This window comes from Coregonus clupeaformis, chromosome 21, assembly GCF_020615455.1.
Source record: "Coregonus clupeaformis isolate EN_2021a chromosome 21, ASM2061545v1, whole genome shotgun sequence".
Classification (NCBI taxonomy): domain Eukaryota; kingdom Metazoa; phylum Chordata; class Actinopteri; order Salmoniformes; family Salmonidae; genus Coregonus; species Coregonus clupeaformis.
This window is the reverse complement of record NC_059212.1, coordinates 954,827-981,026: the sequence shown is the minus strand read 5'-3', so window position 1 is coordinate 981,026 and position 26,200 is coordinate 954,827. Positions and strand designations below refer to the sequence as shown.

At 42.9% G+C, this 26,200-nt stretch overlaps 1 protein-coding gene across 1 annotated transcript in view; it reads left to right on the top strand.

The window, feature by feature from the left end:
* The window catches only part of LOC121534851 (CD151 antigen-like), a 56,244-nt gene extending 34,734 nt beyond the window's left edge, over positions 1 to 21,510 (top strand). The window contains exons 4-8 of the mRNA XM_041841441.2: positions 15,069 to 15,143; positions 16,280 to 16,384; positions 16,740 to 16,898; positions 19,686 to 19,772; positions 20,696 to 21,510. Of these exons, the coding sequence (XP_041697375.1) occupies positions 15,069 to 15,143; positions 16,280 to 16,384; positions 16,740 to 16,898; positions 19,686 to 19,772; positions 20,696 to 20,755 (486 nt within the window). The 3' untranslated portion in view covers positions 20,756 to 21,510. The remainder of the gene's footprint in view (positions 1 to 15,068; positions 15,144 to 16,279; positions 16,385 to 16,739; positions 16,899 to 19,685; positions 19,773 to 20,695) is intronic.
* The last annotated feature ends 4,690 nt before the right edge of the window (positions 21,511 to 26,200 follow it).

Here is a 26,200-nt window from a genome sequence, read left to right as displayed (position 1 = left end):
TGAGGAATGGGCTGTCTTACCGTAGTGACGTGGGCTGGATGGAAGCACTCTACCGCAGAGCCATATCTACAGTATATATATGACTGGTCTACCGTCTACAGAACTGGATAATAATTGCTTTATTTGCCTCATAAAATAATAAAATAAATATATACAGTACCAGTCAAAAGTTTGGACATACCTACTCATTCCAGGGTTTTTCTTTATTTTTTACTATTTTCTACATTGTAGAATAATAGTGAAGACATCAAGGCTATGAAATAACACACATGGAATCATGTAGTAACCAAACAAGTGTTAAACAAATCCAAATATATGTTATATTTTAAATTCTTCAAATAGCCACCCTTTCCCTTGATGACAGCTTTGCACACTCTTGGCATTCTCTCAACCAGCTTCACCTGGAATGCTTTTCCAACAGTCTTGAAGGAGTTCCCACATATGCTGAGCACTTGTTGGCTGCTTTTCCTTCACTCTGCGGTCCGACTCATCCCAAACCATCTCAATTGGGTTGAGGTCGGGGGATTGTGGAGGCCAGGTCATCTGATGCAGCACTCCATCACTCTCCTTCTTGGTAAAATAGCCATTACACAGCCTGGAGGTGTGTTTTGGGTGTGTTTAGTCCCACTAAGCCCAAATCAGATGGGATGGCGTATCACTGCAGAATGCTGTGGCAGCCATGCTGGTTAAGTGTGCCTTGAATTCTAAATAAATCACTGAAGGGATGTAGCTCAGTTGGTAGAGCATGGCTTTTGCAACGCCAGGGTTGTGGGTTCGATTCCCACAGGGGGCCAGTATGAAAAAAAAATAATAATAATAATAAAAAAATTATGTCTGCACTGCAAAAAAATAAAAAATAATAATAATAATAATAATAATAATTGGTTCGTTCTGAGTTCTTCGATATCTTCAGGGTACAAGGCCCCAGCTCTCCCTACTCCCTTAAGACCTGTGCCGGTGTGATGGAGACAGAAGGAAGAAGAGCCAACGGCTACCAGGTAGAATCTATGGATGGGCAAGTCAGTCTTCCACTGCCAACTCTCATCGAGTGTAACGAGATCCCGAACAACCGATCTGAGATCCCAACTCCAGATGCAGCGCTCCACCATGCTCACTTGAAACCCCTTGCTCACCTCATCCCATCCCAGAACTCGAACCTAAAGCTCCCGTCATGCTCCTTCTGGGAAGAGACATTATCAGAGTCCATAAGGTGCTCAAGCAAGTTAATGGGCCCCATGACTCACCATACGCCCAGAAGATTAACCTCGGATGGGTCATAATAGGCAACGTCTGCCTCGGGAGCGTTCACAAGCCTCTCTCAGTGAGTACCTTTTACACAAACACTTTGGAGAAAGGACGACCTACTCTCTTCGAGCCATGTCCCAACTTCTTCTTGGTGAAAGAAAGATTCCGGAAATCCCAAGCTCCCGATCAACCTGCATTATGCTGCTACAAAAGTATTCCTTGTGACAAAGAGGAAGTTCACTTGGGCTGCAATGTGTTCCAGCAAACTAGAGACGACAATAAAGTGGCCTTCTCCATCGAAGACAGCATTTTTCTGAAAATCATAAAGGAAGGGATCAGGTGGCACCATTACCATTCAAGTCACTAAGACGTCGTCTCCCCGACAATAGATTTTCGAGAATGGTCATGCCGAAGTGGCTCCACCCTGAAAGAAGAAGAACGGTGGTACCTACCTACATTTGGTGTCTATCACCCAAAGAAGCCTGATCAAATCCGTGTGATTTTTGACTCCAGTGCCCAATACGATGGAGTATCCCTCAATGACGTCCTCATGACTGGGACCGACCTCAACAACACACTCCTTGGGGTGCTTACTTGCTTCCGTTAGGAATCTGTCGCTGTGACAGCAGATATTAAACAAATGTTCCACTGTTTCCTGGTGAAACAAGAAGACCGTAACTTCCTGAGATTCCTGTGGTTCCAGGACAACGACTTGTCCAAAGACATCATCGACTACTGCATGAAGGTCCATGTCTTCAGCAACAGTCCCTCTCCAGCAGTGGCCATCTACGGCCTCAAACAGTCTATTCAAGAAGGAGTACCAGACTACGATCCTGATGTCAGACAGTATGTAGAACGTGACATCGATGTCGACGATGGCTTAATGTCATTTCCTACAGTCCAAGATGCAGTCACCCTACTCAAGAGAACACGAGATTCTCGCCAACTCTAATCTGAGGTTACACAAGATTGCCTCAAACAAGGAGGAGGTAATGGAAGCATTTCCATCTCAAGATCACGCAAACGACCTCAAAGTTCTCGACATAGGGTCAGACACTCTGCCTATGCAGCACAGCTTGGGTCTCAACTGGGACCTCAGGACTGACACTTTCACCTTCAAGGTAGATGAAGATGAGAAGCCCTTCACACGCCGAGGTGTGCTATCAACTGTGAACAGTCTGTACGACCCACTGGAATTTGTGGCCCCTGTCACCATTCAAGGCAAGTCTATTCTCAGGGAGCTCACAATGGCAAACAACAAATGGGACTCTCCCCTGCCCCAGAAATGGAGGAGCAATGGGTTACATGGAGAGAGTCTTTGAAAGGGCTATGCAACCTCTATATCCCTAGGGCTTACACTAAGGTCTCACCCCCAGAAGCGAGATGAAGAGAACTATGCATATTCTCGGATGCATCCACGAAGGCAATAGCCGCAGATGCCTACCTCAAAGTGACAGACGTCAAAGAAGACAGTCACATGGGCTTTGTTATGGGTAAAGCAAAACTGGCGCCACGCCCAGAATACACGATTCCAAGGTTGGAACTCTGTGCAGCAGTCTTGGCAGTCGAGTTTGCCGAGCTCATCACCTCAGAAATAGACATTGAGCTTGATGATACAACCTTCCACACAGACAGCAAGGTGGTGTTAGGTTACATCAACAATGAGACCCGGGGCTTCTATGTCTATGTCAGCAATCGAGTCCATCGGATAAGGAGATCTACTCGTCCAGAACAGTGGCGCTATGTACCTACAGATCAGAACCCTGCAGATCATGCAACGAGATTCATCCCTGCAGCTTACCTCTCATACACAACCTGGCTCTCTGGCCCTACGTTCCTGACACGCCAGTCTCTCAGTCTTGAAAGGAACGCTTTTGAGCTCATCAACCCCTCCTCAGATGCCGATGTTCGCCCCCAAGTGTCCACACTGAAGACAACAACTTCAGCCAAGCAGCTTGGATCCTTACGTTTTTCAAGGTTCTCCACGTGGAAGTCGCTGACTCGTGCCATCACTCACCTCGTTCACATCGCTCGTCTCTTCAACAACACTACAGCGGCAAAAGACAGCAACTGTAAGGGCTGGCACTACTGTCAGACAGCATGCACACCAGACAGATTTTCTCAGTCAAAGGATATCATCATACGGACAGTCCAAGAGGAAACCTATCTAAGAGAGTTTGAGTGCATCAGGAACCAGGAAACAATTCCCAAAGACAGCTCTCTGAGAGCCTTAGATCCATTCATTGATAAAGACGGCCTTCTGAGAGTTGGGGGTTGCATCACTGAAGCAAAACTCGGACACGACGAGAAGAACCCCCTGATCATCCCAGGGAAGCATCACGTCACAACTTACTGGTGAGGCATTACCATGAACGGACCCAACACCAGGGACGCCTTTTCACAGAGGGAGACATCCGTACAGCCAGTCTTTGGATAGTTGGCGGTAAAAAGTGCGTGAACAGCATCATCCACCAGTGTGTCACCTGTCAGAGACTTCGTGGTCTTCCTCAGGCACAGAAGATGGCCAGCCTTCCTGCTGATAGTCTCTCCACTGAACCTCCGTTCACCCATGTCGGCCTGGACGTATTTGGTCCATGGACCGTACCTCTCGCCGGAGGCCACGCCCACAGTAAGCGGTGGGCCGTCATATTCACCTGTATGAGCATGAGAGTCGTTCATATCGAAGTCCTTGAGTCACTGGATACATCAAGCTTTATCAATGCCCTGAGGCGTTTCTTCTCGATCCGAGGCCCAGCAAAGCAGATTCATTCTGACCGTGGGACCAACTTCATTGGGGCCTGCAAGGAACTTAAGATCCCCTCGAACATCAACGATGACTACGTGGATACCTAACTGTCAGAACAGGGCTGCACCTTGATATTCAACCCGCCTCATGCCTCTCACATGGGTGGTTCCTGGGAGAGGATGATTGGCGTAGCAAGGAGAATCCTGGTTTCTATGTTCCTCCAACAGGGTCATTCAATGCTAAGTCACGAAACGCTCACTACTCTGATGGCAGAAGTGGCTGCCATCATCAATGCCAGACCTCTGGTTCCAGTCTCTACAGATCCAGATGACCCTCTCATACTTACACCTGCTACTCTCCTCACACAGAAAGTGAGAATCCCTTCGAGTCCTGCTGGCGACTGCGGAGCCAAGGACCTCTTTTAGCGGCAGTGGCTTCAGGTTCAACATCTTGCAAATACCTTCTGGGATAGGTGGAGGAAACAATACCTCTCTTCACTTCAGATAAGAAGGAAGTGGCAGTCAAACCAGCCCAACCTCGAGCCTGGAAGCATTGTGCTCCTCAAAGACAAACAAGTCAAGAGGAATGAATGGCCTGTTGGACTGATCACTCAGGTCTTTCCCAGCAAGGATGGTAAAGTCCGTAAAGTCGAGGTTAGACTCTGCAAGCAAGAAGGAATTAAGCTCTTTCTTAGGCCCGTCACAGAGACGGTCCTTCTCCTTCCTCCAGAGGTCTAAACAAACAAGGTCTCTTATATGGACATTCCATAGTTATCAGAGTGGTGTTCTATCACGCCAGGTGGGGAGTGTTCTGTTTTAGTTGTAATACTTACCTTGAATTAGACTCCTCCTATTGTTGATCTGGAGTAATTTCCTTCAGCTAGAAAATGACCTGTCATGTGACTTGTTTGGAGGAAGTTGGTCATTGTTGCCTCATGTAGAGCTCAGAGTGCTCTGTTTCAGTTTTCTGCTCACAATCTTCATCCATCCTTTACATTGAATGCCTTAGGAAGCTTTGTCAGTGAGTATTTTCATTCCTTTTGCATATATCTTTCATTTCAGAGCATTATTTGTGGAATTTGGATGTGTATGTTTACTTTGTGGATAGATGGACAGCACTAGCTTAATTGCTACAGTATGTTAGCCTAGCTTTGGCTAGTTGTCAGTGTGAGCAAAATATCAGGTTACGTTCATATCTAGTTTGTCTTTTAGGACAGATGACATTGTCTTATGCAGACATTGTTGTTTTTGTGTTTCAGATTCACGCTGGTTCAACTCAATAAATCTTGTGAACATGGAGATCATGCTTTGAGGGTTATTGATGTGGAGGCGTTTATCTTGCTGTCAAAATATGCACAGTAATGCACAAAAGTAAACAGTGTTGTTTACTAGGTGTTGTCCAATGAATTTAGGCTTTTCTCTGACCACTCCCTCCTCAATCAGGGGTGATTAGAAAATGCTTTGTCCAAAAGAAGACGTTTAATCATCGTATCTTAGGCCATGCAGCCGAAACACGCTGGAGTTTAAGTCTTTGTTCAATGGAACAAATAATTTTGTTTGTTCTATCATAAAGATTTGATTGAGAATAGCCTAGGCTTAGGCTATAGACTTTCGTTATTTTTGAAAGTCACAACTTTAGGACAGTACCTTCGTAGGCTAGAATATTTGGGAAATAAGCTACTGCTCATTAGGCTTGGGCGGTATCCAGATTTTCATATCGTCATACCGTCCTTCTCTCATCTCGGGATTTATAGTATTACCGGCATAGCACACAAGAGGGCGCAACAAATGCAAGATAAGCCCATTGTGCCTCTTTTACCAGAATGCTATCATAATTAGCACAAACTAATAGCGAAATCACATAGACGCTGTTAGCTAAATGCTAGTCATTTAGCAGACGCTCTTAACCAGAGCGACTAACAGTTAGTGAGTACATACATTTTCATACTAAACGAACATAAAGACAGGTAAATACAGTTCTTAAAGTTATGCAAGCATAGCTAGTAGCTAACGAATGTCATTGTCAGCAATTTGCTTTATCTCCTAACGTATTGCACAAATTAACTGCAGGTATTAACTAAAAAGGTAGCAACAAAAATGGAAAACTTCAAATAAATCATTTTGACATTTTTTTAAAAAACTATCTTGTGGCTTTTTTCAAATACCCTATGTATACAGTGTATATGTACGGTATACCGCCCAAGCCAAATGTTCATAACTGTACCTTGTATTAAAGCTTTTATGATAGGCCAGTAGGAGAAAATGAGGATAGGTTTTTGGCCATTTGGTTTTCAACCTTGCTTGGAGGGATTTTCCCTGCCCTCAACTTGATTCAACTTGTCATTAGATTTTTCTATAGGCTATTGATATTGTTTGTTCTCTTTCATTATTAGTACCCAGACTACCTTACCTTTTTTAGGCTATTCAAATAACTTTTTGGGAGAAAGCCATGCATAAAATTGTGAAGTGTAGCCTTCAGCCATATTCATTATAGCCTATCAATGGAGAGAGAAGGTAATATAGGCTGTTTGTTTTTAACGGCTAAACACAAGATGGTTAAGCAGTGTCAGTTATAAAAAAAAAAAATGAATAGGTTTAGGCTATAGTCTAAAGCCCATGCATCCGACAGAAAGAGAAAGTAACAATATTTTCTGACTACATTTTGCGCTTCTTTGGTGGAATTCTCCACTCTGTCTGGCCTACATCCCTCTCTTGCGTTCTATATCACATATTTATTGAAATAGGCTATAGCTAGTAGGAATAGGCAAATTACTCGGAATGTCACTTGTGCGCTGCCCTGCTGTGCACTGCGAGACTCTGTTCTTTACTGCAGGGCGCCAGTCAAGTTCAAATAGGCTAAACTATTGTCTGTCATATCACGACGTCGTCACCATCGACGATGATTGACAGCCATCATCAATGGTGACGACATTGTGATATGACAGACGATGGTTTAGCCTATGCTATCGTAATATCACCCAACCCTAGTGTGTGTGTGTGTGTGTGTGTGTGTGTTTTTTCAACACCCTTGTGGCCGCATCAACAAGCATTGATCAGTCTGCTTACTCAGCATTCAAGATCAGAGCCACTTTGAGAAAAGACGAAGACCAGCGGTGAGCCAGGAGAATTGGGTCAAGGTTTTCCCCGATTTTATCTCCCCGTCTGTCTAATGCTAAAGGAACTTGGCGGTGAATGCAGACCTGCCGATGCCCTACCTCTGATGTGTCTGGTCAAATCAGATGGGAGATAAAACTCTAATCTAACTCTGTGACTTAAAGGGAATGGCCTCCCTTAAAGTACAAGGCATCCATACACTTTAAATATAGGGCATTTGCAGGTCAAATGCAGAGCACAAATTGAAGGAAAGGACCACATACAATGTATTGCGACAGACACCCTAGGCTCTTACCCTTACCATCTAGGCTTTTGTGTAGATTTGTAAGGATTTCATGGGTAAGAAGTGAACATTCCACCTAGCCTATTAAAGGGCAAGGTAGAGCTATAAATATATTGCTAGTACCTATCCAATCCTTCCAGAGCTACACACGAGTTTATGCGATATTTTTGTATCTACATTAAGCACTAAGGATTTAAACTGGAATTGGACCGACCGCTACATCCCTAAATGAACTGGCAAGGACTGTGCTTCCTTCTTAAAAGGGACACAGGACAGGGGATTTGATTTGATTAGCTTAATTTTATGCCAATATTAAAAAGGCAATCGGCTATTGCTACAGTGCCTTCAGAAAGTATTCATACCCCTTGACTTATTCCACATTTTGTTGTGTTACAGCCTGAATTAAAAATGGATTAAATAGGTTATTTTTTTCACCCATCTACACACAATACCACATAATGACAGTGAAAACATGTTTTTAGAAATGTTCGCAAATGTATTGAAAATGTAATACAGAAATGTCTTTACATAAGTATTCACACCCCTGAGTCAATACTTTGTAGAAGCACCTTTGGCGGCGATTACAGCTGTGAGTCTTTTGGGGTAAGTCTCTAAGAGCTTTGCACACCTGGATTGTACAATATTTGCCCATTTTATTATTTTTAAAGTTCTTCAAGCTCCATTAAGTTGATTGTTGAGCATTGCTAGACAGACATTTTCAAGTCTTGCCATAGATTTTCAAGCCAATTTAAGTCAACTGTAACTAGGCCACTCAGGAATATTCAATGTCTTGGTAAGCAAATCCTAGTGTTTTAGGTTAACGTCCTGCTGAAAGGTGAATTCGTCTCCCAGTTTTCCTCTAAGATTTTGCCTGTGCTTATAGCTGTGTTCCGTTTCTTTTTAACCAAAAAAACTCCCTAGGCCTTGCCATAATATGATGCAGCCACCTCCATGCTTGAAAATATAAAGAGTGATACTCAGTGATGTGTTGGATTTGCCCTCCTGTATTCAGGACAAAAAGTTAATTTCTTTGCCACATTTCTTGCAGTATTGCTTAAGTGCTTAACAGGATGCTTGTTTTGGAATCTTTGTAGTGACTGGGTGTATTGATACACCATCCAAAACCTAATTAATAACTTCACCATGCTCAAAATGATTTATTCAGTGTCAATCGGTGCCCTTCTTTGCGAGGCAATGAAAAACCTCCCTGGTCTTTGTGGTTGAATGTGCTTGAAATCTACTACTCGATTGAGGGACCTTACAGATAATTGTATGTGTGGGGTACAGAGATGGGGTAGTTAGTCAAAAATCATGTTAACCACTATTATTAAACACGAAATGAGTCCATGCAACTTATTATGAGATTTGTTAAGCACGTTTTTACTCCTGAGCTTATTTAGGCTTGCAATAACAATTAATAAATATAAAAATCTACTAACAAAATTCCACTTTGACATTATGGGGTATTGTGTGTAGATCAGTGACACAACATTTCAATGTAATCAATTATTAAATGCAGGCTGTAACACAACAAAATGTGGAAAAAGTAAATGTGTGTGAATACTTTCAGAAGGCACAGTAGAAAAATCTGAAGAAAAATATCACAGTATGCTTCAAGTTATACCAACATGTCAAGAGTCTTTCAGTTTGATACATTGTTCAGAAACGTGTTTAAATGTCACTGCCGCAGTTGGTGCAATTTTTTTTCTTGTTACAAGAAAAATCATAGCCTGATTTCCCCCCCACACACATCTATGTAGCCGAAAGTCTAGTTGGTAATCTCCAGTAACACATGTAACTCATAAAGATGGTCTGATGGTCTCAAAAAAAGTGACTGTTCTTTGTCATCCTTCAGGGGACATCTGGCCTGGAATGTGGTACAATATATGTTATCCACCATTCATAACTGAGGGGCATTTGTGAACAACAGATTTGTAAATCTTTGCCTGGAGTATGTGTGACCCTTGTGGGCTGTCCTTACAACATTGGCTAAACTAAAGAACAAACGTCAACCTGCATTTGAAACATAAAATAAATCTATCAATAAATTACATTCTATTACATGTGAACTAGAGGTCTTCACGGGTCCAGAAAGTTGGACCCATTCCGAAATGGATCAGTGGCTTTCCCACCCGACCCGATATGCATGCATACCTTTTTTTTTATGGAGACCCGTTCCGAATGGACCCAAGGACAGTCAGACCCGTTCCGAAAAAGCCTGTGGTCAAACAGACCCAAACAGACCCGTGCTGGTTTGGATCTGAGAGACCCGTTCAGATCCGAGAGTAGAGAGAGAGCAAGAAAGAAACCTCCAACTGGGCGCTGCCAGCGCCAGCAATAAACGAGTGATAGGCTTTTGGCCAAATGATCCACGGTTACGTGTACTTAAAAACTGCCTATAACGAATTACTAAAAAACTGTTTTGTGTTTCGATATGTAGCATATTCAAAACTTTATAGCCTGTTGTTTTATTGTTTTTTACTCTCCTAAAACAATAATTGTCCACCTCACGGTTCAGCTGTCAGAGATTTGAGCACTGAATGCATCATGGCATTTTATGCATAATGGCCTAGGCGTCCACTGTAAGTAAGCATTTCACGGTAATGTCTACACCTGTTGTATTCGGCGCATGTGGCAAATAAAATTTGATTTGATTTGAAATATTACAAAAGTAAATATAAAGGAAGAGAAGCTTAGGCCTATAGCCCTAGAGACTGAGAGAAAGATGGAGATATGCCGGCGGCATGTTCCTGACAACGAAATTGATTTCTTTATCCTTGTCAGATAAGCTACTACTGCTATACAGATACAATGCTTTCAGAAAGTATTCAGACCCCTTGACTTTTTCCACATTTTGCTACGTTACAGCCTTATTCTAAAATTGTTTTTTTTCGTCATCAATCTACACACAATACACCATAATGACGAAGCATAAACAGGTTTTTAGAATTCTTTGCTAATCACATTTACATAAGTATTCAGACCCTTTACTCAGTACTTTGTTGAAGCACCTTTGGCACCGATTTAGAGCCTTGAGTTTTCTTGGGTATGACGCTACAAGCTTGGCACACCTGTATTTGTGGAGTTTCTCCCATTCTTCTCTGCAGATCCTCTCAAGCTCTGTCAGGTTGGATGGGGAGCGTCGCTGCACAGCTATTTTCAGGTCTCTCCAGAGATGTTTGATCGGGTTCAAGTCCGGGCCCTGGCTGGGCCACTCAAGGACATTCAGAGACCTGTCCCGAAGCCACTCCTGCATTGTCTTGGCTGTGTGTTTAGGGTCTTTGTCCTGTTGGAAGGTGAACCTTCGCCCCAGTCTGAGGTCCTGAGCGCTCTAGAGCAGGTTTTCATCAAGGATCTCTCTGCACTTTGCTCCGTTCATCTTTCCCTCGATCCTGACTAATCTCCCAGTCCCTGCCGCTGAAAAACATCCCCACAGCATGATGCTGCCACCACCATGGTGCCAGGTTTCCTCCAGACGTGACGCTTGGCATTCAGGCTAAAGAGTTCAATCTTGGTTTCATCAGACCAGAGCATCTTGTTTCTCATGGTCGGAGAGTCCTTTAGGTGCCTTTTGGCAAACTCCAAGCAGGCTGTTACTGAGGAGTGGATTCCGTCTGGCCACACTGCCATAAAGGCCTGATTGGTGGAGTGCAGCAGAGATGGTTGTCCTTCTAGAAAGTTCTACCATCTCCACAGAGGAACTCTGGAGCTCTGTCAGAGTGCCCATTGGGTTCTTGGTCACCTCCCTGACCAAGGCCCTTCTTCCCCAATTGCTCAGTTTGGCCGGGCGGCCAGCTCTAGGAAGAGTCTTGGTGGTTCCAAAATTCTTCCATTTAAGAATGACGGAGGCCACTGTGTTCTTGGGGAACTTCAATGCTGCAGAAATGTTTGCCAGATCTGTGCCTCAACACATTCCTGTCTCGGAGCTCTACGGACAATTCCTTCGACCATTAAATGAACAGAGGACAGGTCCAATCGGGTCCAGTCAGTAAATACATTTGAATTACACGTACCTGAGACCCGTGGCAATTATATCAGACCCGACCCAGGTCTGAAACAAAAGTCCGAATTTAGGACCCGTGCGCGCTCGGCTCCTGGGTCGGGTCTTGGAATTTTGGGTCTGTTGGACCTGTGAAGACCCCTAATATGAACCCAAGCTAATACCAAAAATGTTCATACTTTAGCAATGAAAACATATGGGCCTATATTGCATAAAAACCATTGTATAAAGAAGATGAGCAAATCCATTGTTTAGTTTTTATTAAAAGTATACAGATGCACAACAGTAGATCATCAAACCTCACCACCCACAACTCAACATCCTAGTATTTCTGACCATTTAAAAATGTTCTGTGCTAGCAGTAACATTAGTCTTCCCGTCCTATTTATGTTGTGCAATGTGGCAGTAGTTCTCCTGTCCTTGGCATAGGTTCGGTTATCAGGCCTAGGATTCTTCTTGGCATCCCCTGGTCAGATGTTAGCCGGCTCTTTGGAGGTCTGTGGTGTAGATGTAGTTATTTTGTCTTAAATGCATATACCCTTTGTCTTCTGGACTGAAAGAGTATAGAACATATGTGGTGACATATTCATTGAATCAAGGAAATGTCAATACCTTCCTTACGATAAGTTTCCATTTAAATTTTGCCTTGAGTGAGCAATAGTTTTGTTACGTGGAGTTCTGATTGCATTCAATTCGTAGGAATATAATATTACATCCAATAGCATAGGGAGACATTTCGAGTTCTGCATGGCTGATCTGTGGTGGTTATAATTAAACACTGCCAGCAGTCAGGATAGAAGGCAAACACAAACATTTAGCACTTGCATAGCCAACATGGGGATGTGATTCTGGAATAAATAAAAACAGATTCAAAATTGAATCCCCTCTACATTACTGGTCCCGTGTAGCTCAGTTGGTAGAGCATGGCGCTTGTAGCGCCAGGGTTGTGGGTTCGATTCCCACGGGGGGCCAGTATGAAATAATGTATGCACTCACTAACTGTAAGTCGCTCTGGATAAGAGCGTCTGCTAAATGACTAAAATGTAAATGTAAAATGAGATCACCTCTTCACACATCAACATTTGCTATTCATGGATTGCACGTTTGTCACAATAAACTTTATTTTGAAGACTGATGCCCGACTGAGCGTTCTATTCAATGCAGATATTTCAAAAGGAGGAAAATAATTTAGTATGAAAACCTTTTGTCATCATTGTGATGTCACCAGATTGTCTGTAGATGCAGTATAACTTTAGCTAGCTAACGTTAGCATTGCTAGCTATATTTGACAAACTTTGCCATCTCTCTAAAGTACATTTGACCATATCATAATGATGGCAAAGTTGTTTCCAATTAATGGTTTGCATACTTTAGCAATGTCATCGTATTTCCAGGCCACTATAGCTAACTAGTGTAATTAGCCCCACTTGACTTTCAGGCACCACTATGGCTGAGGCTAAATATAAATGCTGAAGCTAGCTAAATACATTGCATGGGCCGAAATTGACCTATGAAGATAGAATTTGTCAACATAATTACACCACAGACTGCATAGCGAATTCATGTGGCGCTTAGCAAAGTAGGCTAGCTAGCTCGGCTAGCTTTCTACAATGTGTCAAAATGTGTCAAAAATCTATAACCTAATGCTCAACGTTTAAAAATATATAGCCTAACGCTTTGCTGGAACATAGTACGATTAACGTTAGATGACCAGCTCGATATCTACACTTGAGTATACCAAACATTAGGAACACCTTCCTAATATTGAGTTGCACTCCCCCCCAATGCTTCCCACAGTTGTGTCAAGTTGGCTGTCCTTTTGGGTGGTGGACCATTCTTGATACACACTGGAAATTGTTGAGCGTGAAAAACCTAGCAGCGTTGCAGTTCTTGACACAAACTGGTGCGCCTGGCACCTACTACCATACCCCGTTCAAAGGCACTTAAATATTTTCTTGTCCATTTACCCTCTGATTGGTACACATACACAATCCATGTCTCAATTGTCTCAAGGTTTAAACATCCTTCTTTAACCTGTCTCCTCCCCTTCATCTACACTGATTGAAGTGGATTTAAAAAGTGACATCAATAAGGGATCATAGCTTTCACCTGGATTCACCTGGTCAGTCTATGTCATGGAAAGAGCAGGTGTTCTTAATGTTTTGTATACTCAGTGTATAAGGAATGATTTTATAACAGCGAGGAATAGCTAGTAAATGTTGCTAAGCTAACATTAGTTTTGAGGTTTGTCTTACCAGGTTTGAGTGCACTGTTACGGTCCATCAGTTCCCGACCGAAGTTCCACTCCATCCGATCACCCTGGTCTTTCCACAACCTTCATCCAACTCCCTTCTGGATGACCAAACTTCTTTTTTTAGCAGATAATTGCTGTCTGGGGCGGCAGGTAGCCTAGTGGTTAAAAGTGTTGGGCCAGTAACCGAAAGGTTGCTGGTTCGAATCCCAGATCCAACTAGGTGGAAAATCTGTCGACGTGCCCTTGAGCAAGGCGATTAACCCTAATTGCTTTGCTAAATGACTCAAATGTAAATGTCTGTCTGCTGTTGACAGCATAGTCCTTGGTTCAGCTTGTTGGCCATGACTGTCTTGGTCTGGGGTCCTGGGAGAAGCAAGTGGCCACGCCTCTAACGTGAGAGCACGCAGGCCACGTTTTCCTGGCAAATCATACTGTAATTCCAGCAGCTGCCAGAAAGGCAACACTGGGGTCTAAAGATATCATGTAATCTTGAAAGCATTTTATTCTCTAATCCTTGCCACTTTATTATGGCCATTTAGAGCTATTTGAATGAACAGTACTTAAATATTGTACCTTTAAAGGGAATGTCTTGGGTACAAATACATGCCCATGCAGGCAAAGGAATGTTCACACACACTCACACACTCCTTTGCGTAGTAACCCTGTGCACTTCCAACCCAATAAACAGATGTTTCCCATGATTCTAACCATAGCTTGGACCCAGAGGGGTTGTGATAACTTTATGCCTTTTCATAACTTCATAACTGATTTAGCTAACCCTTAATCATCAGAGGAAACTGTTTCTGGGCCAGTTGTTAAAGGGATACTTCAGGATTTTGGCAATGAAGATGAACTCATGGATACAATTTTTACAATATGTCTCTGCATCCAGTATGAAGGAAGTTAGTTAGTTTCGCGAGCCAATGCTAACTAGCGTTAAGGCAATGACTGGAAGTCTAAGGTAACCTCCATTGATTTACAGTCATTGTGGTATAAATTATACCATTGACTTCCAGTCATTGCGCTAACGCTAGTTAGCAGTTGCGCTAACGCTAGTTAGTAACTTCAAACTGCAAACAGAGACATTAAAATTGTATCCACGAGTTCATCTGTCTTTGGCTCTTCATTGCCAAAATCCTGAAGGATCCCTTTAAGGGCGGCATACTGTTTGTACAGCTTCATTGACATTTCACCACACAATCAATACGCCACAAATTAAAACTATGATTGGCAAACATTCTTAGTCCATTTTCTCAAAATAACAAAACGACAACGGTGACCCCACGACTACCAATCAACTGCTCTGATCAATTTAACTCCAGCTCATCTAAATTGGATTTGCCTGTTTTAACTGTGAAGTCCATAGACAGAGGGCCAGGGGATATCCATTTCAACCTAATCCCCTACCTTTCATTGTCTCCCCACAGTACTTTGTCCTGCTGCTGTGTATCTTCCTGCTGGAGATCCTCGCCGGTGTCCTGGCCTACATCTATTACCAGCAGGTAATGAATGACTTGATTCACCACCTGATTCCACCGCCAGTAACATTATCTATACCCAGAGCCTGCCCAGAGACAGAAGAGTGTATGTTTGTAAAAACTGAAACCACAACAAGGGAAGGTTCACGGATAATGCACCAGTCTCTCTCTTTCTCAATCTGTTGCTTTTCTCTCTCTCTCCCGCTCTGCATTCCCATGCCTGCCACCTCTTGTTGTAGCATTTCTGTATTGTGATGATATCACTAAGATGTGATTCCCACTACTATCCTTGTCACTAGTATATACCCCTGCTGTGTAGATGTTAGACCTGCAGGAATGTTATCCTACCAGCTTGGTGTGTGTCATTTGAACTCTCTCTGTGTAATTGTCTGCTTATGTTCCTTTGACCTTTCACCCTGTTTTCATCTCACTGCTGCAGTGTTTCCCACGCTGTGAACAGGTCAAATAAAAACCTATTATATTTCTCTCTCTTCCTCCCCCCTCTCCCTCTCTCGTTCATTTATTCCCTTTATCTCTCCTTTACGTTCTGACTTGGCTCTACGTTCTGTGGTTGCCATAGAAACTGTGGACCAGCTAGATGTAGGCCTATGCTCTTACCCGAGTTTTGCACTACTGTTATAAATGAATGAAAATGTACATCCTCTTACCTTTATGTATATCATTTCCCCGCTTCAAAATATTATTGGGTCAAGAGGAGTTCCTTCTGTAATTACAGTTTTAGCTATTCTAGACCTTTGATACAGTGGATCGTTCTATTCTATGAAATCGACAATGAGATGCATTACATTCCTTCAAGTATTATTTTACTGATAGAAGATTCAGTCTTCATTGGTGAGCTTATGTCTGCTTCTCCCACTACCTTATTCTCAATTTACATGCTTCCACTTAGTCCTATTAAGAAAGAAAATATCGCTTTTGTTCCTGCTTAGTGCTAACATACCTGATTTAAGTAATCAACGAGGTGCGTTAGAGTTAGGTTAGAACAAAAGCCTGCACTCAAATATCGTAGTTTCCCCTTCCTTGGTACTGTATATGCTTCTGTTTCTAACGTCTGGTGGGTAGCTGTGATGTAGTCTGACCAAGGTCATGTTTACTGTGTCCGTTCTCTCATATCCCCTGTGTCCTGTCTTCCTCTGCAGCTCAATGAGGAGCTGAAACAGAACCTGCGGGAGACAATGGTGCAGAAGTACAGGCAGTCAGAGCAGGAGCATATCACCAAAGCAGTGGACAAGCTGCAGCAGGAGGTAAGAGAAGGAGACTTGAGGAGTTTGGTTAGAGGTTTTTGTAAATATTAATTTGGGAATTTGTTGGTTTTCTCCAATGTGCATTAATAATCAGCTTGTTTATGTTTACGTTCATTGTGTCTACTGTTACAGGTATGTGTTTTCATTATGCTTGGTTACAGTATGTTATAGCCCTTCATGTAAGTCGTCATTATGAAACTTGTGATTTGAAAGATAGCCCATTGTTTTGTATAAAGATTTTGTTCATGAACTGAATATCATTCAGCTCGTCATCTGAAACAACTGCAAGACAATTGGAAAAACATCCACCACCCTGTCTGGGAAATGCCCTCTCCTCCTCTCCCTCTCCCGCCAGTTTAAGTGCTGTGGCAGCAACAGCTCGTCGGACTGGGGCGAGAGCGTGTGGATCCACACCAGTGAGGCAGATGGCCGGCTGGTGCCGGACAGCTGCTGTAAGACCCAGACGCTGGGCTGCGGCCGTAGGGACCACCCATCAAACATCTACAAGGTGGAGGTGAGTGTCAGATACAGAGAGCAGCCGGTGTTGTTGCGTGTTAGTGTGCTTGCAATTCCTAGTGCAAATAATGCTTGAGTTCAGGTTTGTGTATCAAGATCATAGCTGCGGGATGTAGTTTGGGGGTTGGGAATGTATTGAGTAAGCATTCTAAATGTAACGAGTACTTTTGGGTGTCAGGGGAAATGTATGGAGTAAAAAGTACATTGTTTTCTTTAGGAATGTAGTGGAGTAAAAGTAAAATTTTTCAAAATATAAATAGTAAAGTAAAGTACAGATACCCACAAAAAATAGTACACCACTGTAATCTGATAATACTTGTGGAATATAAAAATACTTGCCTGATATATGTTTTCCAGTTTCTTTAAATACTTTGCAAATGCAACTTATTTCTATTTGTAAACTGAAATTGTCTATTCATTCCTTTTACATTTTAGTAGATGCTCTCATCCAGAGCAATTTACAGTAGTGAGTGCATACATTTTCATACTTTTTCGTACTGGTCCCCCGTGGGAATCGAACCCACAATCCTAGGGTTTCAAGCACCATGCTCTACCAACTGAGCCATATCACATCACATCATCACAAACCACTTGATGTCTCAATGTACTCAATTATTGTGCATTGTTTTTCTTCATGGTGATGGAAGGTCTACAGGTACCAAACCTAGATGACCAGATGACTGCTCAAAAACATAAAGGGAACACTTAAACAACACAATGTAACTCCAAGTCAATCACACTTCTGTGAAATCAAACTGTCCACTTAGGAAGCAACACTGATTGACAATAAATTTCACATGCTGTTGTGCAAATGGAATAGACAACAGGTGGAAATTATAGGCAATTAGCAAGACACCCCCAATAAAGAAGTGGTTCTGCAGGTGGTGACCACAGACCACTTCTCAGTTCCTATGCTTCCTGGCTGATATTTTGGTCTCTTTTGAATGCTGGCGGTGCTTTCACTCTAGTGGTAGCATGAGACGGAGTCTACAACCCACACAAGTGGCTCAGATAGTGCAGCTCATCCAGGATGGCACATCAATGCGAGCTGTGGCAAGAAGGTTTGCTGTGTCTGTCAGCGTAGTGTCCAGAGCATGGAGGCGCTACCAGGAGACAGGCCAGTACATCAGGAGACGTGGAGGAGGCCATAGGAGGGCAACAACCCAGCAGCAGGACCGCTACCTCCGCCTTTGTGCAAGGAGGAGCAGGAGGAGCACTGCCAGAGCCCTGCAAAATGACCTCCAGCAGGCCACAAATGTGCATGTCTGCTCAAACGGTCAGAAACCGACTCCATGAGGGTGGTATGAGGGCCCGACGTCCACAGGTGGGGGTTGTGCTTACAGCCCAACACCGTGCAGGACGTTTGGCATTTGCCAGAGAACACCAAGATTGGCAAATTCGCCACTGGCGCCCTGTGCTCTTCACAGATGAAAGCAGGTTCACACTGAGCACGTGACAGACGTGACAGAGTCTGGAGACGCCGTGGAGAACGTTCTTCTGCCTGCAACATCCTCCAGCATGACCGGTTTGGCGGTGGATCAGTCATGGTGTGGGGTGGCATTTCTTTGGGGGGCCGCACAGCCCTCCATGTGCTCGCCAGAGGTAGCCTGACTGCCATTAGGTACCGAGATGAGATCCTCAGACCCCTTGTGAGACCATATGCTGGTGCGGTTGGCCCTGGGTTCCTCCTAATGCAAGACAATGCTAGACCTCATGTGGCTGGAGTGTGTCAGCAGTTCCTGCAAGGCATTGATGCTATGGACTGGCCCGCCAGTTCCCCAGACCTGAATCCAATTGAGCACATCTGGGACATCATGTCTCGCTCCATCCACCAACAGACTGTCCAGGAGTTGGCGAATGCTTTAGTCCAGGTCTGAGAGGAGATCCCTCAGGAGACCATCCGCCACCTCATCAGGAGCATGCCCAGGCGTTGTTGGGAGGTCATACAGGCACGTGGAGGCCACACACACTACTGAGCCTCATTTTGACTTGTTTTAAGGACATTACATCAAAGTTGGATCATCCTGTAGTGTGGTTTTCCACTTTAATTTTGAGGGTGACTCCAAATCCAGACCTCCATGGGTTGATACATTTGATTTCCATTGATAATTGTTGTGTGATTTTGTTGTCAGCACATTCAACTATGTAATGAAAAAAGTATTTAATAAGATTATTTCATTCATTCAGATCTAGGATGTGTTATTTTAGTGTTCCCTTAATTTTTTTGAGCAGTGTACAAAACAGTAATGTACATTTACATTAAGTGGTTTGTAAGGATGGTAAATTAATACTGCACAAAACGTGGTTGTTTTCCATGTTATTTGATGAAGAAAAATATTGTTTTGATGTGGATGTTTTGTGTCTTTGGCCATAACTTTGCACCTTTTGATGTAAACGTTTGAGGACAGGGCTTTGTTCTTTCTGGATTCCATTAGAATGACAATTGCAGAGAAAGAGACAGGGCAACAACTATTACAATTCCAACTATTGATCCTGCAAGAGACTGTTCTTAATTATACCTACCTTTTTTGACAAAGCGGAGATGCTGAAAATAACATTTTGCCTGCGCTACAGACGTCTGTATCGGTCCGCTAATACTAGTAAAGGCCCAGTGCAGTACTTGAGTAAAACAAATATATATATTCTATTTTATTTTTTTCGGGGGGGTTTTTTCATTACGATTTTTCAGCACCCTTAGCTCCACTACTTCCCGCAGCTATTATCAATTTTGAAAGTCACCTTGAACGTCACACACACACAATGTGGTCCTACCTTTCCTCTCAAGGGGGGTTGTATCACTAAACTGGAGAACTTCATTTTGGACCACCTGAAGATCATTGGAGCAGTGGGCGTGGGCATCGCCTGTGTACAGGTGAGCAAAAAGAAGCCATTTCACTGTTTACAGCACAGAGATAACCCAAGATGGCCACCATCAACATAAGAATCCTTGCCCTGGTCTCTGGAAATTCAGGGGTAATGGTAGAAGTGTAAAGCAACCAAAAGTAATTTTTGAGTTTCATTCTCAAACTTCTGCTACTTTTGAATTATGTGGACACTGAAACACTTAAACCACTTAAGCATGTATTCTTATGTGGCCTCAGGCATATACACTACCGGTCAAAAGTTTTAGAACACCTACTCATTCAAGGGTTTTTCTTTATTTTTTTACTATTTTCTACATTGTACAATAATAGTGAAGACATCAAAACTATGAAATAACACATTGCTTATTTGAGCTGTTCTTGCTATAATATGGACTTGGTGTTTTACCAAATAGGGCTATCTTCTGTATACCCCCCCTACCTTGTCACAACACAACTGATTGGCTCAAACACATTAAGAAGGGAAAAAAATCCACAAATTACCTTTTAACAAGGCACACCTGTTAATTGAAATGCATTCCAGGTGACTACCTCATGGAGCTGGTTGAGGGAATGCCAAGAGTGTGCAAAGCTGTCATAAAGGCAAAGGGTGGCTATTTGAAGAATCTCAAATATAAAATATATTTGGATTTGTTTAACACTTTTTTGGTTACTACATGATTCCATATGTGTTATTTCATAGTTTTGATGTCTTCACTATTATTCTACAATGTAGAAAATAGTAAAAATTAAGAAAAACCCTTGAAAGAGTAGGTGTTCTAAACCTTTTGACCGGTAGTGTATGTTGAAATATGCTGGCACCAACTGAAACATATACTTATGTGCCGTCAGGCTTGTACTGTAGTTACAGTACCTGAATACACTCGCAAGGTATATCTATCTATCTCTCTCTCTCTCTCTCTCTCTCTCTCAGATTGTGGGGATGGTGTTTACTTGCTGTCTATATCGGAGTTTGAAGGCAGAGCCGTACTGAGAGTAGAACACGAAGAGAAGGAAAAGGGAGGGATCTAGTCTCTGCCACCCAGTGACCCGTTTAGTCATGGGGTCTACCACTGTGCCGTGCAAACAGAAGAGGACGATATGTGTAAGGGTTTAGGATGCACTTATGATAGTGTCTCTCAATCCATTCCCTGGGGGGACCATTTTGGTTCTAGCCTAGCACTAACTCCCCTGATTCAACAAATCAAGGGCTTGATTTGTTGAATCATTTGTATTGGGCTAGAATTCCTAGGGGTCCCCCCTTGGAATGGGGAATCAGATTTATGCAAGCTATCTGATCTACAATACTCTATATTTTGGTAGTCTGCAACAACAGAGCACTCTGTGTAACCTAGTGTGATGTAAAGATCAGTGGACCAAAATGGCCCGTGCATGAGAACAGCTTGTCTTAACATTGCAATAATCATGACTGTGGCTTAATGAGCGAGACCTGACCTCTGGGGCCGATTACCATGGCAACACATTTTATTTTTACATCAAGTAGCTGATTATACATTTACACATCTTTTACACTGTTTTTCTCTCAACTTTTTAATTGTTAGTTTATTTGATTTTTTGTATTTATCTTTTAATACAAGGGATTTCTCCACTTGTCATCAACACTGACTTTGTGTAAAATCATATCAAACTTACTACTCCTGCAAGCCTTTTTCATGTATACTGAACAAAATTATAAATGCAACAATTTCAAAGATTTTACTGATTACAGTTCATATAAAGAAAGGCCCTAATCTATGGATTTCACATGACTGGGCAGGGGTGCAGCCATGGGTGGGCCTGGGAGGGCATAGGCCCACCCACTTGGGAGCCAGGCCCACCCACTGGGGAGCCAGGCCCAGCCAATCCGAATGAGTTTTTCAGCACAAAAGGGCTTTATTACAGACAGAAATACTCCTCAGCACCCCCCCTCCCCCTCAGATGATCCCGCAGGTGAAGAAGCCAGATGTGGAGAAATGAACATTCAATTCTCTGGCAACAGCTCTGGTGGACATTCCTGCAGTCAGCATGCCAATTGTACGCTCCCTCAACTTGAGACAACTGTGGCATTGTGTTGTGTGACAAAACTGCACACTTTAGAGCAGCCTTTTATTGTCCCCAGCACAATGATCATAATGTTCATCCTGTTTAATCATCTTCTTGATATGCCACACCTGTCAGGTGGATGGATTATCTTGGCAAAGGAGAAATGCTCACTAACAGGGATTTAAACAAATTTGTGCACAAAATTTGAGAGAAATAACCATTTTGTGCGTATGGAAAGATTCTGTCCTCTTTTATTTCAGCTCATGAAACATGGGACCAACACTTTACATGTTGCGTTTATATTTTTGTTCAGTATATATTCTGATTGTCTTTGTGTGCCTTTGTAAATTTTAAAAGATTTATGAAGTTTTGCTTTTATTCAAACCATAAATGTTATTTTATTTAGTATTTAACTCACGAGTAGGAGGACTTGATTATATGTAAAGTGTGCCTTAACTGCTGTATTTCTGATGGTTTTCCTCTATATATGGAGGTATTTAGCTGAAATAAAAACAATTAAACCTGTTTTGGGGTAAATTTACATGGTGTAGGTAGCTATGGTATGTCAAATGAACTTTCAAAAGGAGTCATAACGTTCTACATGTATAGGTAAGAGTTACCGAATGTCATTTTTGGTGAGTTTGGACATTTACAAGTGAATGTGAACGAGAAACATTGTGCAAATGAACAGTACTGGCTCTGGAGCAGCATGTGTACATGCTGTGTCTGTGTGGAGTCTGGAGTCGCTAGGGTCACGGGCCTGCCTGCTCAGCTTGGAGAAGATGGGGGAAGAGCAGACAGGCCGAGAAAGGAGAAAAAACACAAGGAAATCAAAAGATAGCAGTGGCAGCTTTACAGGTAACTCATCCAAAGGGCTTTGACTTCTCAAACACGGCAGAAAGCCAACACAATATGATGCCCCGTCACCTTGTTAATTCAGCCACTTAGATAACACGACCCCTAAGTTTAACTTGCTAGTTAACGCACAATTCTTTAATTTTTCACGCAGGAAAAAAGATACAACTCATAAGAAATATCTTGCTTCGTTTTGTAAACGCAGATCTAAAATGCTTATTATAATTTCTGCTCGGCATCAGACTCATTTTGTGCTTCAGTTGCACTTCTCCAGTCAGATGAGAATTCACTAATGGGCGTTCTATCAGCAGACAGACTCTGACTGGTGTGGAGCTACTTTTCTCCTGTACTTTTCTCCATGTAGCCAGCCTACTTTTCTCTGGTACTTTTCTCCATGTAGCCAGCCTACTTTTCTCTGGTACTTTTCTCCATGTAGCCAGCCTACTTTTCTCTGGTACTTTTCTCCATGTAGCCAGCCTACTTTTCTCTGGTACTTTTCTCCATGTAGCCAGCCTACTTATCTCTGGTACTTTTCTCCATGTAGCCAGCCTACTTTTCTCTGGTACTTTTCTCCATGTAGCCAGCCTACTTTTCTCTGGTACTTTTCTCCATGTAGCCAGTCTACTTTTCTCTGGTACTTTTCTCCATGTAGCCAGCCTACTTTTCTCTGGTACTTTTCTCCATGTAGCCAGCCTACTTTTCTCTGGTACTTTTCTCCATGTAGCCAGCCTACTTTTCTCTGGTACTTTTCTCCATGTAGCCAGCCTAATTTTCTCTGGTACTTTTCTCCATGTAGCCAGCCTACTTTTCTCTGGTACTTTTCTCCATGTAGCCAGCCTACTTTTCTCTGGTACTTTTCTCCATGTAGCCAGCCTACTTTTCTCTGGTACTTTTCTCCATGTAGCCAGCCTACTTTTCTCTGGTACTTTTTTCCATGTAGCCAGTCTACTTTTCTCTGGTACTTTTCTCCATGTAGCCAGCCTACTTTTCTCTGGTACTTTTCTCCATGTAGCCAGCCTACTTTTCTCCTGTACTTTTCTCCATGTAGCCAGCCTACTTTTCTCTGGTACTTTTCTCCATGTATCCAGCCTACTTTTCTCTGGTACTTTTCTCCATGTAGCCAGCCTACTTTTCTCTGGTACTTTTCTCCATGTAGCCAGCCTACTTTTCTCTGGTACTTTTCTCCATGTAGCCAGCCTACTTATCTCTGGTACTTTTCTCCATGTAGCCAGCCTACTTTTCTCTGGTACTTTTCTCCATGTAGCCAGCCTACTTTTCTCTGGTACTTTTCTCCATGTAGCCAGTCTACTTTTCTCTGGTACTTTTCTCCATGTAGCCAGCCTACTTTTCTCTGGTACTTTTCTCCATGTAGCCAGCCTACTTTTCTCTGGTACTTTTCTCCATGTAGCCAGCCTACTTTTCTCTGGTACTTTTCTCCATGTAGCCAGCCTAATTTTCTCTGGTACTTTTCTCCATGTAGCCAGCCTACTTTTCTCTGGTACTTTTCTCCATGTAGCCAGCCTACTTTTCTCTGGTACTTTTCTCCATGTAGCCAGCCTACTTTTCTCTGGTACTTTTCTCCATGTAGCCAGCCTACTTTTCTCTGGTACTTTTTTCCATGTAGCCAGTCTACTTTTCTCTGGTACTTTTCTCCATGTAGCCAGCCTACTTTTCTCTGGTACTTTTCTCCATGTAGCCAGCCTACTTTTCTCCTGTACTTTTCTCCATGTAGCCAGCCTACTTTTCTCTGGTACTTTTCTCCATGTAGCCAGCCTACTTTTCTCTGGTACTTTTCTCCATGTAGCCAGCCTACTTTTCTCTGGTACTTTTCTCCATGTAGCCAGCCTACTTTTCTCTGGTACTTTTCTCCATGTAGCCAGCCTACTTTTCTCCAGTACTTTTCTCCATGTAGCCAGCCTACTTTTCTCTGGTACTTTTCTTGGTGTAGCCAGCCTACTTATCTCTGGTACTTTTCTCCATGTAGCCAGCCTACTTTTCTCTGGTACTTTTCTCCATGTAGCCAGCCTACTTTTCTCTGGTACTTTTCTCCATGTAGCCAGCCTACTTATCTCTGGTACTTTTCTCCATGTAGCCAGCCTACCTTTCTCTGGTACTTTTCTCCATGTAGCCAGCCTACTTATCTCTGGTACTTTTCTCCATGTAGCCAGCCTACTTTTCTCTGGTACTTTTCTCCATGTAGCCAGCCTACTTATCTCTGGTACTTTTCTCCATGTAGCCAGCCTACTTTTCTCTGGTACTTTTCTCCATGTAGCCAGCCTACTTATCTCTGGTACTTTTCTCCATGTAGCCAGCGTACTTTTCTCTGGTACTTTTCTCCATGTAGCCAGCCTACTTTTCTCTGGTACTTTTCTCCATGTAGCCAGCCTACTTATCTCTGGTACTTTTCTCCATGTAGCCAGCCTACTTATCTCTGGTACTTTTCTCCATGTAGCCAGCCTACTTTTCTCTGGTACTTTTCTCCATGTAGCCAGCCTACTTATCTCTGGTACTTTTCTTCATTTAGCCAGCCTACTTATCTCTGGTACTTTTCTCCATGTAGCCAGCCTACTTTTCTCTGGTACTTTTCTCCATGTAGCCAGCCTACTTTTCTCTGGTACTTTTCTCCATGTAGCCAGCCTACTTATCTCTGGTACTTTTCTCCATGTAGCCAGCCTACTTTTCTCTGGTACTTTTCTCCATGTAGCCAGCCTACTTTTCTCTGGTACTTTTCTTGGTGTAGCCAGCCTACTTATCTCTGGTACTTTTCTCCATGTAGCCAGCCTACTTTTTCTCTGGTACTTTTCTCCATGTAGCCAGCCTACTTTTCTCTGGTACTTTTCTCCATGTAGCCAGCCTACTTATCTCTGGTACTTTTCTCCATGTAGCCAGCCTACCTTTCTCTGGTACTTTTCTCCATGTAGCCAGCCTACTTATCTCTGGTACTTTTCTCCATGTAGCCAGCCTACTTATCTCTGGTACTTTTCTCCATGTAGCCAGCCTACTTTTCTCTGGTACTTTTCTCCATGTAGCCAGCCTACTTATCTCTGGTACTTTTCTCCATGTAGCCAGCCTACTTTTCTCTGGTACTTTTCTCCATGTAGCCAGCCTACTTATCTCTGGTACTTTTCTCCATGTAGCCAGCCTACTTTTCTCTGGTACTTTTCTCCATGTAGCCAGCCTACTTTTCTCTGGTACTTTTCTCCATGTAGCCAGCCTACTTATCTCTGGTACTTTTCTCCATGTAGCCAGCCTACTTATCTCTGGTACTTTTCTCCATGTAGCCAGCCTACTTTTCTCTGGTACTTTTCTCCATGTAGCCAGCCTACTTATCTCTGGTACTTTTCTTCATTTAGCCAGCCTACTTATCTCTGGTACTTTTCTCCATGTAGCCAGCCTACTTTTCTCTGGTACTTTTCTCCATGTAGCCAGCCTACTTTTCTCTGGTACTTTTCTCCATGTAGCCAGCCTACTTATCTCTGGTACTTTTCTCCATGTAGCCAGCCTACTTTTCTCTGGTACTTTTCTCCATGTAGCCAGTCTA